Genomic DNA, 13511 nt, shown 5'->3' with positions numbered 1-13511 from the left:
GTTTTGTCACCCCATGACCTAATTATTATTATCATTCAGAGCTTTTTTTTTGTATGTATTCGTAACTAGAATTTTTTTTACATATTTCGCTTTACTACCTTTGTAACTTTAATACGTATTTCACTGTGTAACTCTATTTTATCACTGAATTTTGTGTGACTTTCTATGTACTTAAGGCCACGTCTGCTAGTATTTGGGTTTAGCCATATTTCAACATTAAAATGGATTAGAATTCAATTTGTCTTGCTAACTACAGTGTTTGCTTCAAAACGATGAAAACCCACCAGTTGATAACTTCCAACCTTCACTTTGTTTTTCAAATCTTTAAACAATCATTTGTAGTCATCAATAGATGAATAAAATAGCTTGAAAGCTGCAGCTACAGGTTTGTCGTAAATTTTTCGATTTGGACAGGGCAAGGTTAAATCCTTAACGATATAGTCCTGATTCAGAATGTTTATATTTTGTGTACGTAGCTGTGTAATCCCACCAACCTAGAAAAAACAGCGGTTTAAAACGTTCTAAAAAGGTACATTTTTAGACATCTAATAATAAATCAGATATTTTTCGCAAAGTTTGTGTTCAACTCTAACTGCAAAACATTTTTAGCTTCAAAGACCGCGCGATATGCTGCTCATTGCTTTCAACCAAGCTTGGAAATTAACCGAGAGTAACTTATCCATACGTCATTCGAACACAGTACGACAATCAATCAGCGAACGATAATTGTGTTTCAACTTTGCCCCAAAAAATGTAAGGCGTCTTTGTATTTCCTTTTTGCCTTCAAGCTACGATCTACAGAAAACAGCGGGCTTGGTTACAGTGCGTTAAGGAAGTTCGGATGATTACATGCACTTCGTGACTTTCATTTCAAGGTGCCAATAAAAAAACAAACTCTGGGAACCGCTATAACGCCAACCTCACCTGAGGATTCAAAAAATCTATATCAGGATTTCGCTTCAGGGCGAAGCTCAACTTGCTCCCCCGAGGGCTAATGAAAAATGGCGGCATGCGGAAGTTTGAATTTTAAGCTATCGTTTAAATACCAACGGCTTCCCAAAATTTGCAGATGATCTTGTGAGTCGTGGAGTGCGAACAACATGAGAAAAATTGCACTGATCTTTGCAGCGGCTCTTATTGGTGTTGGAAGTTGCTTCCTTATTGCTGGAATAATAACTTCCAATGTAGTGCAGGTAAAACTTGTCTATCCGCTTGTTATAATGTCGTAGGATGCAAGCTAGGCACTTTCAAAAAAACGATTGCTTTTGTAAGATAGGAACATTGATTGAAGTAAAGCTAGCCACCTGTGCTAGAGTTTGAGAGAGTATTGCGAGTAGTAGGCCTACCTACTTAAAAACTTGGTTGAGTGGTTAAAAAGTCTGCACTCTCTGCATCAGTTTATGAAATTACCAAAGCGTTGACCTTTTCCTGCATAAGGTGCATATTCAATTGACAAAACTGCCGAGGCAAAAGAAATCCATGACGCGTTTAAATTGTTAGAGTAGGACATATTTCCCATCATAAAACACTTCTGTCAAATTATTGTAGGTTTGTCGAGGTCCACCAGAATCGTCATCAGCTATGAGGTTTCTAGAGCATGGAATGAGAAGTGGATTTGGTCGAATGCCTGGTTTCAAATCAGAGGAGAGGAAACAAATATGTATTGAACAAGGCCTGTTTTATATTGGTTTTCTGATGCCAGATGGGACTGTCTACCTTCAAACCCCGCGTGAGTTTTCAAACCTCTTTCTGTCGAACAAGTAAAATCAACTACAAAAAAAACTTTGTAACGATTTAAGCCTTCAAAAATCCAAAACCATCATCAAACATATAGTTGGTAAAATGACTTTGCCTAAACTTATAAGCTACTATTAATAATCTATCGCAGCTATCAGCTGCATTATCGTTGCTCATGGCAACCACACCCGAGGCAAAAATGTCAAAGATGTGAAATTTTATTTTTATCTAATTTAGACCCGAAAGCGATGTGACGTAGGCTATAATAAGCTAAGCTAAGAGCTCCTTGTCGCCGATCAAAACAAAACTTTCACTAGAAATATTTTTTGTCGTGAGTTAAATCGACGTATTTTTCTCGCCAACTTAAGATATCCTTCTATACAACAACAGCGTTGTTGTATAGACGTTTAACGTTCAGGGTTTTTTAGTTGAAGAACAAAAGCAATATTCTCGAGTGGTTGCCGGTCTCTTATTGGTCGGAATGGCGTGTGCGGTGGTTTCTTTCCATTTCTTCCTGATCGCATCGTGTGGAGCAGACAGACGAAATCCGAAGAAGGAATTTCGTGCCGCTAAACATAATATCCAGGGAACCGTGATTCAGAGCATGAGCGGTAAGTAACGATGCAAAGATTGAAGATAAGATGTTTGGGCAAACTGTGGTTATCAACGCTTTCACGCATCGACTTGCTCGTCTTAAATATCTTCGTATTCTTAAAATCTCAGTCTCCATGAATTTTTGTAAATACATTTAATTTTAGCTCAGTTTCACACAATTGAAAATATGAAACAAACCTTGCAAACATTCTTATTCGCCAGAAAGTTTCATGATTTCTTTGTATGAAACATGTAGCTTATGTATATAAGATAAAACATCGCATAACTTACTACAAAATGCATGTAATTCGTAAGACGCGTAGCCTACGGCTTGAGACAAATAAGGCCGCTACTATTATACTAACGCATATGTTATCGCTTTGCAATTACAGTTGCATTACTCATAGCTGGCGTTTCTATTCTCACAAATGAAAAATCGAAAGCAGTCGGCCATCCCCAGACCTTCATACTACAAGTACTCAGCGCAACTGCCGGTATTGAAAGCGCCAGTATCGACCTAACAGCAGCTGGTAAAACGCCGTTCAATTTTAATCCATCCTTGGATCAGAATCGTTCCAATGTGCTTAACGAACGAAATTTTGGAAAAAATAATGAGCTCGGTATGCCCACAAAAGGAATATCAGTTTCGTTGATCACCACTTCGCAGCCATTGTTGAATAACACAGAAGACCAAAGTTCAAATACAGACTTAAATTTTACCTTACCTATTTCGACCACTCAAGGCAGTCGGCAACAGGTCAAGTTTAGGACCAATAGTTCGAGTTATACCGATTTCAGCCGCACAAGTTCCACAGTTGTAAGCAACGAAAACTCATCTTCACACAGGAACTCGACTGACAACAATTCTCCCATTCTTAGTGATAACTCCACTTTAAATAATCCAACGAATGAAGACCTTTGGGATGAAATTGAAGAAATTCTCAACAGTTTGATTTTGACAAACTCCCACTCAGAGGATGATGTTCTATTTGTCGAAGAAAGACGAAAGAGAAGAGCTCCGAGAAGAAACAGGTTTTTCTTCTCAGGTCCCAACAGCGCTGGCATCAAAATGTTATTTCAATTTTTTGACTCGTTTCCGGTATTTGGTTATTCGATCTATTTTCTGTGGTGCGGTTGTATTTTCCATGCATCCGCGCTTGCAGCCGGGATTATCAATTGGAAACTTGCTTGTTCGGGAAGGACATCTCGCATAACTGCGTATGTTTCTGCTTAAACGCGTAACCTACCATGCTTGTACAGCTGCATTGAATGTTCATTTCATTGATCTTTTCTAAATACTATTCCCTTGGCTGCTGTATAAACCATATTTCACAACAGACTACACTCTCTGTTAAACAGTTTAGCTATAACTTAGCAATACGAAAGAACTTTTATGCTGCTGGTTGTTGTTCAAATATTTTCTTCCAGTTTATATAAATAAATACCCCACTACACATTGTGAAATGGTGTTTTGTTCGAACAGCAACTAGTTCGTGTTGTATAAATACATAACTTTGCATGGTAAACATGTCGACAGCGATTTATGGCTTTTGTCAATAACCCCAGCATTATAGTCTATTTAGATATATTTTATTCTTGACAAGTTTAATTTTTACAAGGAAACAACAATTGTAGCTCGTAAAGTGTTCAAATACACTCGTTGTAGGCCATTCAAACATCAAACAATCATACAAATATCAATTGGAAAAGTTCCATATTTCCAGAAAAAAAATAAAATATCCAACTCCTTACGCAAATGTTTAGGTTGAATAAAACTGCATTTAATTTTTTTATTACATTACACATAAAAAGATTATGATATTTGTTATTGTATATAAACACTTTCTTAGTAGTAACGACGCATATCTTACCATGATCTATGTACGCTAATTTGTACCGTTAAATGACCAAAGCATGCAGATTCGAACCACAAAGAATGCATAGAAATTAACACTTCCATCCAATATACCTATTTTTGCATACGGATATCTGCAAAATTTGTTAACCAGATAGCCTTTCATCTGTATAGAGTTCAAAATGGCAGCACTCTGGTTGCAAACATATTTTTTGAGTGACATATGCAAATTAAGAAGTACTGTGTTGCACATATAGTAGCCTATATACGGTTGAAGATAACGCTATATTATATGAAGGATCTCTGATTTACTTCAACGCTGCAAAGACAAATGTGTAAAGAATTTCCAAAATTTAATGGTTTGCTTGGATCGCTTATCGATAACGTAGCTTGAGAAAAGCGACAGCGACATGCCACCAACCTAACATTCGTCATTGACCTTGCGGTTTATGGAGTTCGGGTACAGAGTGATTTGTGCCTGGTTCAATAGTTTTATCAGCAAAGTCAGTTATCTTTAACAGATTTGCAAACATTGCTTGTTGGAAAGAATTTGCGAGGGATGTCGTCCCTTTATTTCTTTGTAACGAGGTGTAGCTTGTCATCACTTATTTTCTTATTCGTGTTGTTTTTCGAGACCAAATCCGTTAGAAATTGCCCATTGTATACAGGTGTATGGTCATATTACTGTAATACGATATGAATGGAAGGAAGGAATCAGTTGAAACCGTAACGGCGTAACGTATATCACAAAAAAGCAACGTTTTTCTTTTGAATAGCGACCTGGCCATTTCCCATGCTCTCGAGCATTAATGCCTTAAAACAGGCCGCTTTCTTCAATGACAGCATACGTCGAGTTCTTGGCGATTTCATGAAATTCTTATCGGTTTTGGTTCCATTTTTCTACGTTCATTGCACACTGTTGTGACATTCCGGTTTATGTGTTTGTTACAAATTGTTGCAAGTAACGGTTCAACAATGCAATGCAATTAGTCTGGAGGCCTACTTTATATAGTTAGCCTATATATCTCCTATTTAATCTCTGCATACAGGCTACCGCCGCTACCGGAAAGGAAATTAATTTACTTTTAGCCCTGGAGGCACCCAAAGTGTGTTTTGTATGAGTTTAAAGCTTGTACCGGGAAGATTATCCTTCCGCTGCATCCAGAAGATATTTTTCGATGTTGATGTTGACCAGGTGAGAGGAAGAATCAGGAACAGAGGGTCCTCGTGAAAGAGCCGCAGAGCTGTCAAAGGAAGAATTGAGTAGGGAAGAGTTCGTTTTCGATTCGGCTGCAAGCTGAAGGGTAAAAACAGAGGGGACGGACCAACTAGAACGTTTTCGTGGACGTTTTCCATTAACTTGCACGGACCTTAAAAAAGACGAAACTGAAACTTTAACAACTAAAACATCACTTCTCTGATGGCTATACGACAGACTGATGTGATGACAAAACGCTTACGGTCTGACGTAGTTTCTGACGTAACTGGGCGTGTTGTTGCTTCTGACGCCATAAGTGGGTGGTCCTTTCTTAATTGCTTCTAATCTCTTCTCAAATGCAAGTCTGGCCTCCTCAGCTTCTCTTTTACGCTAGAACACAAGTTCAACGTTAAAATATAATTGGAAATTAGAGAGAGCAAAATATGTTGACAACGATATAGAACTCGTCAATTGAAAGTAGTAAACACTCACAAAAACAGAAACTATATTAAACTATGTGTACCAGAAGCTGATTTCGTCTTTCTGACTCTTCCATCATCGCTAACCGCTCCAGAAACGCATTCACGCGATGGCGTTGTTGAGCTTCGGTTTTCCTCGCGTTTTCTAAAAGTTTTTTCCGCTCTAAACGTTCCCTAAAGACAAAAAGAAATATAATATTCAATATACTAATAATAGTCTTAAATTGCATTGAAATAGTCTTATAGGTTAAAAAACTTTTATACTTGTGTGAAGCCAAATTAAAATGCTTTGCAACGTCAATGGTCGTGTCATAGCGAAGATGATCTTCGTCCAAACTTCCCTTCGAGTTTTTCTTGTAGACTGTCAAATCGTACACCTTACCGGGCCGAGTCTGAAAACGCTAACTTGAGTAAATAAAGCCAAGAATTTAAATTACATAATCGTAGGCTAATATCATAGGATTCGTTAAACAGCAGATATTAATGCATCAAAATATCTGTTATATTTTAGGGTACACATATAAACTATATTTATGCACTTGGTCAATGAAGTGTTGAAAAATGCAATGCGTTATTTCGTGTTATGTGAGCGCCAATATTTCACCTGTATTGAGGAAGTGTTGTTTAACTCGATCGATGGATCAACTTTGTTTTTCTTCTTCAGCTTTATTCGCTTCCGTTTTTTCTTTCTCTTGCCTGAAAGGGGCTTTCTCTTTTCCGTACACTTTGAGTCCATGCCACATGTATCAACTATGTCTTCAGGAATGTTTGAAGCTTGAAGGGTCTGAATTACGTCTTCAAATATTTCCGACTCGGTAGAGCGCACTTCCGCTTCCTGTTCCCAGTGAAGTGGGTTGGATGCTTTCACATATTCCACTTCTCTCATAGTTTTCTGTTTAGGTTTAGTGTTGCTGTTGTCTGATCCCAGGACTGGACTGGCGGCGTACAAGTTCGTGTCCATTTCTGGAATTTTAGGTAATTCTGATGAACTTTGGCTTCGAAAATCGCTTTCATCCTTTTCGCGTAATGCATCGTTGCTTTCTAACTTGGCAAACTTGGTGCTTTTTAGCCGTTGTAAATGAGCCGGACGAATTGGTGGCAAAATACTTCCAACTCTACGTTTTTTCTCACTACTTTGATCATTTTCGTTTATGGATGCTGCAGTTTTCCTTTGGGCAGGTTTTAATGAAATTTCGTTAACAACTTGGATCGGATCATATTGCTTTGTTTCAAGCAATTTATCAGCTGGCTCTTGTCGGGAGAAGTGATCAGAACTGCACGGCAAATGTTCAGGTTGCGTTTTGTCAAGTTTGTCTGACGTCACACTTGCACTATTGTGAGCTGTTTCTTCACAAGCTTGTTTAGTGGAAGCAAAATTGTTCGTGCTTTGTTTCCTTTTGTCAGCTGCAAACTTTTGGTTGCTCGCAGGAGATAAGCGACCATTGGTGACAGACTTAGATAGCTCAGATAAGGTGCTTAAACCGCAACTGGTCTTTGATTTGAGTTCATCAAACTTCTCCAAGTTTTCAACAGTAAGTGCGAGAGATTTTTTATATCCTCTGTTGCTAGCAAGGCCAAGCATTAGGCTGGAGCTTGGGCTAGGCCTTTGCGTTCTCAATTTGTGTTCCTGGTCATCTTTGTCGTGCATTTTGAGGCAGTTAACACTTGAAACGGGCGATAAGCAATCATAATCTGAAACTAAAAGTGATTCCACATAGTTAAACTGACCAGTCCGTTAGTGCAGTTGCTTTAAGTAGGCTAATAGGCGTAATAGCCTATCTAACATTCATTTAGCTTCTGTAAATACTCGTAGCAGGATTAGCCTGGACAAGCAGTGTTCAGTTTTGGCTTCTGTACTGACCATTACTCTTAAATAGCAGTGTTTGCTAGTTGAAGTAGGCGTTTGTAAATGCAAGCCTTGAAAAGCGCTAACGTAGTCGACTTTTAAAGCAGCTTTTTGGCAATAGTATGCTTTTTTATTATAGAAGTCTAGCCCTACTTAGCTTATGGAGTCATTGGTTTGAGTTTTTTTTAGCGATTTTGAAAACTATTTTATGTAATCTTAGGTTTTGTGCTAAAGTCAGAACACAATTTCCATTTTTTATGATAAAACAAACCGAATTCTCAGTTAACGGCGGCGCAGCGAAATACAGTCCCGATCAATTAGAATAGAAGTTATGGTAAATTAGAACAGAACTGGACCTGTTTGTGTCTTACTTTCGTCAATGCGTAGTCCTATTTGTGAGACTACTATATTTTTCCTTCTCGTTCTTCGATCCGACTGTTTCCAGATACTTCGTTCTTCGCGGTCTTTTTTCTTTTCTTCCCGGTGGCTTTTAATTTCTTTCTTGGTCTTGCTAAGTCTCAGCAGTGATTTATACATATTTTCTTGATGTTTGTTCAAACGTCTTATTTCAAAATCCGTGTCTTTATGCCAGATGTTGAGCTGCAAAACCCAGTAAGATCTTTGATAAATTACTGCAATATTTGATATTCTACTGTCACTTTTTTGCGTTTTAAGCGAATTCATTTTGAATTTAAGCAAAATTCTGACGTAAAGTTGTTAAAATTAACAATTATGTTAAACCAAATATATATTAACTTACGATGCTGAATAAATACAACAAAGATTACGTTATATTTGTTTGTTTTACATACTTCCTTTCTCAGTGTATAAGTTTCTGCGAGATTGCAGTTTTTGACAAAGCTAGATATTTCACTTGTCTTCGTGCTTCGCAATGATATTGTCCCATTTCCGTGACTCTGGATCGTAATATTCTTTCGCAGAGCTGCCGTAGCTTCCCCTGTTGCTTTCATATTTGGCAGTATTGTGTCGGTTCATGTAGAACTCTTATAATGCCTTCACCTTCTATATGTAAGATTTTAAAAGTAATATTCCTGCTGGTTACTTGTTGGCGGAGATTTTAGTGTTAGGTTAGTTGTACTGCTAATTCTTTTTGATAATTGCACCTAATTTCACTTTTGCTTCAAGTTTTAATATTTTTTTTCTACCCTTTGACTTACTGAGACCAATACGTTTTGGTGTTTTATTGTAAAATGATATTGAAATCATTTTCAGAGTCATGAAAACCGCACACACACACAAAACTCAAATCTTTTATCAACTCTCCTGATAGGTTCCCCCTTTTTCATACAATTACTCACAACTCAGACGGCTCTCATACGATATTGTATTTTCAAGTATATATGTAACATACACTCGATGTGTAAGAAAGCGATCTTGTATAAATAGATGTTTATCGACATCAGTCAAGAGCTTCTATGGAACAATAAATGCTGAAATTACTTTTGACGTCACCAAAAAGTACCCTTTATGCTCAAAACGCAAAGTCGAAAACTGAAGCTTCCAAGGCTTTAGCTATGGGTGTTGTTGGTTTTTGACGTATTGTAAAGGTATGTGAGTGTCTGAACCGATTTTGTTGTGCCGAACCAATTCACCGCAGGGTAGCGTTCTATCGTCGTCACCAACCTAAAAATTGCGATAACTTTTGTTAGCTAAACGTTGTTTTCATAACCTGGCGACTTGAAGGATTAGCGCAAGCCTAAAGTGTACAATACACCCATAGATCGTATTGTCTTGCTTCTTTTACATCGTTACGTGTGTATATCTTCAAAACTTGCAAAAAATGTCTGAAATTGTTGTATAAAGATCCATTTATCATTTGTACTTCTGCTGCGGACCATATATGATTTTGCACTTATTTATTTATCATTTATTGCGATTAACGAACTCCAATCAAACGTTCACGTCAAAAGGACACAGAAAATGAATCTTATTTTCGTAAAAATGTCAGTCGCTTTTTAAAATGTTCGACAACTTACTTTGCGTTTCTGCCATTACCTCATGCAACACACAGAGTGGCTTGCGTCATTCACATTTGCAAAAGACATCTCTTTGAACCTACTAAAATTACCTAAAGTGTCCATGCGTTTTATTTACAAAACCTGTTGACTTTTTACCTCGACTTATCTATATACTTTTTAAGCAAAACGAACAAAAATATGCCGTTTAAGATTCTGTTTGAACTTATCCACTGGTATACTGTAGGTAGACGATTTAAAATTAAGTTAACTTTGCATCTGTGTAACTGTATGTAAAACCGAAAAGAAACAATATTTAAAGAGCACTCGAAAATAAAAGAATCCATTGTTGTATACTCAAATGTTTTCTTCAAGTAGCAAGCCTTGTAAACCACGACACATTCTCTATGAGCGTGGGTTTACCTCATTGTTAAAGCTTTAATTGTATTGACAGTGACCTTGTTCGCTTTTGGTTGTTGAAGCTTTCATACCAAAAAGGTTGTTTTTGAAATATTTCTGCGCAATTTGTTTTCTGAAAAACATCACGTTATTTGCCCGGCTCTATCATTTTGAATTGAATTTCGACAAGTTGCGGAGTAATATCCCCATTTGTAAATTCATGCTATACTGTGTATATTATTTACGTATAAATGAAATTTTAAATCTGTAATTGCAGTGTGGTAATGCATTTACATCATTTATACTCATCACTTTGTTTGGATTAGCTTATATTTTGTAATAAATGGTTGTGCGTGTTAAAAATGCTGTAATAGATGAATTAATCAAATGTCTTTGTAAATAAGATAAATTATTATTTAAGCTACTTAATTTAATATGGATGCTTATACATATTTAAAGAGATATTTGACAAACTGCAGAAGGGTAACAAAAGTGTAAAATTTATCACATGATGTTTGTCTTGACAAACGCCGTTTTAAATGATAGTAACAAGTGAATGCGTTGATAAACTCTCAGCTAGCTATAAAGGTAGCTTAATTTCTTCTGAGTAAGATAATATTTGCGTATCCGCACGCATTTTCCTGATTTTACTGAGAAGGTATATGCAAAAGCAACTGATATATCTATCAGCAATACTTTCGCATTTGTAACTTCAGACAAATATCAAACGTTCTACACCTGCAAAGCTTTTATTGAGTTGAGTTTTCTATGTGTCAGACGAGTAGGCTACACCGGAATGCACAACTGTGCTTGTGCTACATACATGCGTACAAACGTTTCCAAATTTTCAAAAACAGCAAGCGAAACAAAGGTTCTCTTTTAATTATCAATATTAATTTCCTTGTAAGTTTTTAATGAATTATTGTTTTTTAATTAATATCTTTGTTATCAATTATGCAGAGCACTCATAAATTATTTCAAAACAATTTTGTAGAATTCACCAAATGCAATCAAAAACATGAATCCTTCATCTGTTTACTCAAAGCAGGTGCCGTTCTTTAGCTTAGTGGCATGACTTGTACTTCTTCAAAAACCACAGGTATTTTTTGCTGTAATTCGATCTGTCACTGTGTGAAGAGGCGTGCTGATACTTATACAAGTAGTACTTGTATTGCTTCCAATAGTAGCTTTTGAGATGGCAATCGCGGCCGCCGCTCGATCCACGGCTCCTACTTCTGCTGCTGTTACGGCTTCTGCTTCTCGAGGATCCGCGACTATTTGACCTGCTTCGGCTTCGAGATTTGCTCCGGCTACGGCTGCGTGACTTGCTTCGGCTTTTGCTGCGACTTCGGCTACTGTCAGAAGAACTGTCGGAACTCGAATCCGAATCGGAACTCGAATCCGAGTCGGAAGAGGAATCTGACCCGCGTCTTTTACCGCTCTTTCTCACATTTTCTTCTTCCGTAAAACGGGCCGGGGGAGCTCTTGTGTCGGCCAGATTTTTTTCAGGAAGAGCCAAGGGAGGTCTCCGCTCTTCTTCATATGTCTCCTGATTGTCTTCTTCATCATTGTTTTCTTCCTCGTCTACTTCAGCCTCAACGTCAAACCAGGGATTGACGTCATCAATGCATCCTGCAAACCTCTCGTTTATTTTTTTCCAATAAAATGACAAGAAAAAGCTCCACTCATTTTAAATAACGTTTACGTTCCCACCAATACTATAATTAATCTATTTGACACACATAAACGTTTAACAAACTATAACTAAAACGAGAAAAAATTTAGGCCTTAGATCTCCAGTCAAGTTCTTGTGTTTCTTTTATGTCGTTACCTCGTGTCTCAAGTAGATTTGGGCATTCTTCTCCACCGTTTCTAGGTACCTGAAGGATTTCTCGAATTCTGTATTGCATTCTTTCATATTGACCGGTCTCTTCGTTTAGTATGTCGTAGCAGTCGCTCCAGTCTTCGAAGTCACTTACGATACAGTTTACTGGGACAAAAAAAAAACAATTTAAAACAACTTCATTTCACAACATAAACATAAGACAAGATTTGTTTTCCATTTACAACAAATGCACATATTATTACTTTTGACCCATAGGTTTTAAAGAATTTTTTTTATTGCAGCTTATTAGTTAATCTTTTTAATAAAAACTCGTCTAACCTGGTTCATTTCTCCCAGGCAGTGCGCCGAAAACGCATGCTGTCACTGAGAAAATTGCTGCGAATTGTAAAGTTTTTTGCAACATTTCACTCCGATGTGTGAACTGCTTGCAAATATGAATGTAAATCGCTAAATGCTGCTTTTTATAACAGACGGTGTTTGTCAGTTTGGGAATTTTTCTGCTGTTTTTAATTTGCAAAAATTGCACTCGTATAATTAGTTTGTGAAAAATGAGTAATTTAACAGCCAGCGCATTTTTAATTGAAGGCAAAGTCTGTTGAAACACAACCGCATCTTAGATATAGAGTTGCGCCACCTTGCTAATTGAGGTAGATAGCTAATTGTGATAACGACACCGCTTAGGCACAGTCATGTCGTTCGATAATAAAAATCATGTCTTTGATGTTTTCGAAAAGCCTTTGGCTGTCTATAGAGTTTTTGTTGTTTTTCCACTTTGTAGCAATTGCACAAGTAATTATTTTGCAAAAAATGGAAGATAGAACCACCAGCCCGTTCTTGACTTTTGACAAAACCTGTAGTAGGACAACCACAAGTTGTCTCAAAAAGATTGTTTTCGTTGCATCATATTTTTATATCTACAGACTACTTTATGCGAGCCAATTGTGATTATAGGCACTTCTTGATCAAGATCATAACACTCGGTATTAGATATCACGTGTTCGATGCCAGTTTGTAGATTTATTTGCCGACTCGCAAGAAAAAGTGATTGGATATTTTAATCATGAGAAGAATTTTTTCCGTTTCGGCCATCGATCATGACGTGCACCATCACGACCTACTAGTCATCATGACGTGCACTATAATGATTGGCAATCTTCAATTAACGATGAGCAAGTTGTTTAGCTTTCTGCGATATCTCGTTTAACAGTAATTAGCTGAAAATTTGAAAATATTTTTTACATATCTATGTTTTTTTATTATAGTATACTGCTACTACTTGAATTACAAATCATAATATCAGTACTTGATTGTTTTCAAGTTGGTACATGTATTGTAGAAATGCAGCACTTAGTAACTGGCTGAGGTTCAGAAAGACAACCTGGGAAGTATTCAAATTGCATAGCTTTCTATAGAAGAAAGGTATAGAGTGCCTTTGAAAAGACAGCACTTATAAGCACTTAGACCATCCCAATTGTAATTAACTTTTTTAATTTATTTGTCTAAGAACAATTAAACCACATAATGATGATATTGACATTGTATTCGCTGTTTTCTAAAAGAAGAAAGAAAAGATCAGAAATA

General features: G+C 37.0%; 3 protein-coding genes across 5 annotated transcripts; 1 reads left to right on the top strand and 2 right to left on the bottom strand.

Moving 5' to 3' along the window:
• The first annotated feature begins 1034 nt into the window (after positions 1 to 1034).
• Positions 1035 to 3798, top strand: LOC143465335 (uncharacterized). Its single transcript, XM_076963571.1, has 4 exons — positions 1035 to 1193; positions 1549 to 1729; positions 2166 to 2348; positions 2724 to 3798. The coding sequence occupies exons 1-4, from the start codon at positions 1101 to 1103 to the stop codon at positions 3563 to 3565; spliced, it is 1299 nt and encodes a 432-aa protein (XP_076819686.1). The 5' UTR covers positions 1035 to 1100; the 3' UTR covers positions 3566 to 3798.
• A 107-nt stretch (positions 3799 to 3905) lies between these two features.
• Positions 3906 to 9952, bottom strand: LOC143465316 (uncharacterized). 3 transcript variants are annotated; one of them, XM_076963551.1, is made up of 8 exons: positions 9707 to 9952; positions 8522 to 8732; positions 8066 to 8309; positions 6468 to 7561; positions 6128 to 6255; positions 5908 to 6037; positions 5647 to 5774; positions 3906 to 5556 (listed from the first exon to the last, which is right to left on the bottom strand). In XM_076963551.1, exons 2-8 carry the CDS (start codon positions 8678 to 8680, stop codon positions 5331 to 5333), a joined length of 2109 nt encoding a protein of 702 aa, XP_076819666.1. In that variant the 5' UTR covers positions 8681 to 8732; positions 9707 to 9952; the 3' UTR covers positions 3906 to 5330. The 3 variants fall into 3 exon arrangements, with proteins under 3 accessions (XP_076819666.1, XP_076819660.1, XP_076819674.1); XM_076963545.1 differs by lacking the exon at positions 9707 to 9952 and having other exon boundaries at positions 8522 to 8971; XM_076963559.1 differs by lacking the exon at positions 9707 to 9952 and having other exon boundaries at positions 8081 to 8309; positions 8522 to 8971.
• A 1189-nt stretch (positions 9953 to 11141) lies between these two features.
• LOC143465351 (uncharacterized) lies at positions 11142 to 12408 on the bottom strand. Its single transcript, XM_076963590.1, has 3 exons — positions 12249 to 12408; positions 11916 to 12074; positions 11142 to 11716 (listed from the first exon to the last, which is right to left on the bottom strand). The coding sequence occupies exons 1-3, from the start codon at positions 12331 to 12333 to the stop codon at positions 11148 to 11150; spliced, it is 813 nt and encodes a 270-aa protein (XP_076819705.1). The 5' UTR covers positions 12334 to 12408; the 3' UTR covers positions 11142 to 11147.
• Between the last annotated feature and the right edge of the window lie 1103 nt (positions 12409 to 13511).

The sequence above is a fragment of the Clavelina lepadiformis genome, chromosome 1 (genome assembly GCF_947623445.1).
Source record: "Clavelina lepadiformis chromosome 1, kaClaLepa1.1, whole genome shotgun sequence".
Classification (NCBI taxonomy): Eukaryota; Metazoa; Chordata; class Ascidiacea; order Aplousobranchia; family Clavelinidae; genus Clavelina; species Clavelina lepadiformis.
The sequence above is the reverse complement of the archived record's forward strand: the minus strand, read 5'-3'. Positions and strand labels throughout refer to the sequence as shown.